Below are 2,634 nucleotides of genomic sequence, written 5' to 3'. Positions count from 1 at the left end.
AATGAACACTGCAACTGGAAGACAATTTCAATATCCAAAATAAACAAAGCAACACAATTAAATAAAATGAATTGTGAAGTCTTTGTAAGCAAATGTGTACTTCAGAAAATGGCTAGTTGAGACCCAAACACCAGACTGAATACTTGTCAAGCAATTCTTGGTAGAAACAGAAAAATGATAAATCATGAAAATTATTTGTTTTAATTTATCATGTGGTTAGTTGATTATTTGCTTACTGCAATTGGCCTAATTTAATGTTCATTTTAAGGAACAAAATTTTTACTTACAACTCCAGACATGAAGTCTGAGTCACTCAGCTTTTCATTCATGCCCAGAACATCATTGATTGTACACATTGGCAAAACGGCTCCCTCAGGCGGTTCAGCCAGTGGTGAAGCATTTTTCTGTCTCAGTAAGGTATTCAGCAACTGTCCATGTACTTTGAGTTTCTTTGACCTCCTCAAGGAGCATAACCAGTCGTGTAAACATAGCCTCTCCCAAGCTGGAGCTGCTCCTGCTCAATGAAGTCCCAGGACTTGCAGAAAGACTTGCACTGGGGCTTCTCAGACTTGGAGTTGGAGCTCTGCTGGGGCTTCTCCTCCTGTGCCCACCGAGACTATACACTTTTGAGGCAGATCCAATTGTGCTAAGTTCCAAGGGAGGAGAAGGTGGAACTTCATTCTCCAAGGAGTCCACACTGTCTTCACTTGATGAAAATGTGCCCCATTTTTTGGAGGATCTGAAATGATTGTCATGAATTGCGGGTTGAAGTGGTGAGGAGAGACGCTGAGAACCCAGGTATGGTGAAGATAATGAATTTAATGGTGAAAATAAAGCTCAGCAGTCCATACAGGCAGCACGGCAGAAACTAGCACACAGCTAAGTACCGGTAGCAACTGAATCACAGGACTAGACACGAGAGCTGACACTACCAAGACTAAACAGTTCTACTGGAGCGCAAGTAACACAAAAACTGAGACGTTAGACAAACCAGGACTTTACAGTTCTACTGGCGAACTACGACGATAGACAAGGACCCGACGAGGAACACAGACAACAGGTGGGTTTAAATACACACGGGGTAATTAAGGGAACGAGACACACCTGGGGAGCAATCAACGGCGAGGACAGGACAGAGACTCACAGGAACACAGGACTGAACACAGAGAAACTCAAAAATAAACACACAGAAACACGGAACCTAACAATGATAAATCAGAATTTAACTTGCAAAAGTGGTAAAAGTTGGTTTAAAAAAAAGCTGAGGTCTAGTGAGCAATTTAACTAGGATTTATTTCAAGTTTATTGTGAGAGATACAAAAATAAGATCTAAACAAGATCCAAAGGATAAGAAAAAGCTACAGCTGAACCCATGAAAACCAATAGGGAAGAAAGTCAAGAAAATAGTAATTTAATTCATTTAATGTGGCAAAGTCTACAGTAAAGCTCACAAGCATTAGCATTTCATCTTGAGTAGTTTTCCATTCTTACAAATATGTTGTTCCTTTAAGCTCTGAAGGATTAGGAGGAAAAAGCAAAGCAATGAGAACCAAATGGAAAAAAGAATGGAGAGCAGCTCAAATGACAACTAGGAAGAAAGAGTTTTGTGTTACATATGTTCCTGTTCCACAGTACCTTTTACGACGCTTTTCTGGGATGTCATTATCCGTTTGCAGATCTGATGTTGCTTCTGCCTTCACAAGCTTTCGTCGTGCTTCTACATAGTAGTCTTTAGAAAAGAATTTTTTAAAAAAGTATTAAAACATTTGTAAATCTAAAGCTCCTGTTTTCAAAATTTTCATACAAGTACATGTTTGTCACCTGCATTTCCAAGAACACGCACACAGCATATCTTCCATGAAGCATCTGGCTGTAGTTGTTGCTTTACTGCCTTAGTGACATTTATACCAAGGCCTGCTGGCCAGAAGCACTGAACCTTGTATTCGTCTGTAAACCAACATGATGGGATAATATCCACCAACTTCTTTCCCTCTGTTGACTCTTCACTGAATTCCACGATGCTGAAGGACATGCTGGAAGTTCATATTAAGTCAATTAGTGGTCATGTAACTGAGGAAAGACAACATGACCGTCCCGCAAAGGAAGGACTACCAGTTTTTTGGTCAGGCTTGTCACTGGTACACCATAAAGATGGTCAGAAAGTTGCATCACAGTTCTGATTCCTAGACAATATGAATCGATAGGGTATCTGCAGAAACAGTCTTGTTGTTCATAAAATTGACACACAGTGTACATGACTCCAGAAAACTGTATTATATTCCTTATTACAGCAACTTTGCCCTCAACATCAAAACAGTTGTCTCCCACGGAACATGATATGACATTTCCCTCATGTCTGTATTGCCTGAACTGCATGCGAGCAGGAAAGTCTGGGAGAGTTGGACCACATGAATGTGGAATTTGAGGTTTACTCCATCTTCCATCTTCTCCCAGAATGGGCTTTTCAGCTAACCGCCGGACGACTTGTTGGAGAGGGTTTTGGGGTCTCCGTACAAGTCGCTTCAAAGTCCCAAGATAATTTTCAAAGGGAAAACATGAAATATTGTCCAAGGCACCATATTTTCTAGCATCATCTGCTAAATGTATGAGACAGTGGGTGTTGTAGACTAAGTG

At 40.6% G+C, this 2,634-nt stretch overlaps 1 protein-coding gene across 1 annotated transcript; it reads right to left on the bottom strand.

Annotated features, from left to right (window-relative positions):
* Positions 1-291: 291 nt before the first annotated feature.
* On the bottom strand, positions 292-2,032 carry LOC106943992 (uncharacterized). The gene is made up of 3 exons (XM_015027271.1): positions 1,822-2,032; positions 1,636-1,729; positions 292-739 (listed from the first exon to the last, which is right to left on the bottom strand). Exons 1-3 carry the CDS (start codon positions 2,030-2,032, stop codon positions 382-384), a joined length of 663 nt encoding a protein of 220 aa, XP_014882757.1. The 3' UTR covers positions 292-381.
* Between the last annotated feature and the right edge of the window lie 602 nt (positions 2,033-2,634).

Source organism: Poecilia latipinna, unplaced genomic scaffold, assembly GCF_001443285.1.
Source record: "Poecilia latipinna isolate Pla-1442-1.1 unplaced genomic scaffold, P_latipinna-1.0 Scaffold6544, whole genome shotgun sequence".
NCBI classification, from domain to species: domain Eukaryota; kingdom Metazoa; phylum Chordata; class Actinopteri; order Cyprinodontiformes; family Poeciliidae; genus Poecilia; species Poecilia latipinna.
Note: the sequence above shows the minus strand (reverse complement) of the source record. Positions and strands in the feature narration are given on the sequence as shown.

Coding starts and splice junctions, on each gene's coding strand:
- LOC106943992 (XM_015027271.1), bottom strand. CDS start 2,032: ATGTCCTTCAGCATCGTGGAATTCAGTGAAGAGTCAACAGAGGGAAAG. Junction 1,730..1,821: donor GCGTGTTCTTGGAAATGCAG/GTGACAAACATG, acceptor TCTTTTCTAAAG/ACTACTATGTAGAAGCACGA. Junction 740..1,635: donor CCAGAAAAGCGTCGTAAAAG/GTACTGTGGAAC, acceptor CAATCATTTCAG/ATCCTCCAAAAAATGGGGCA.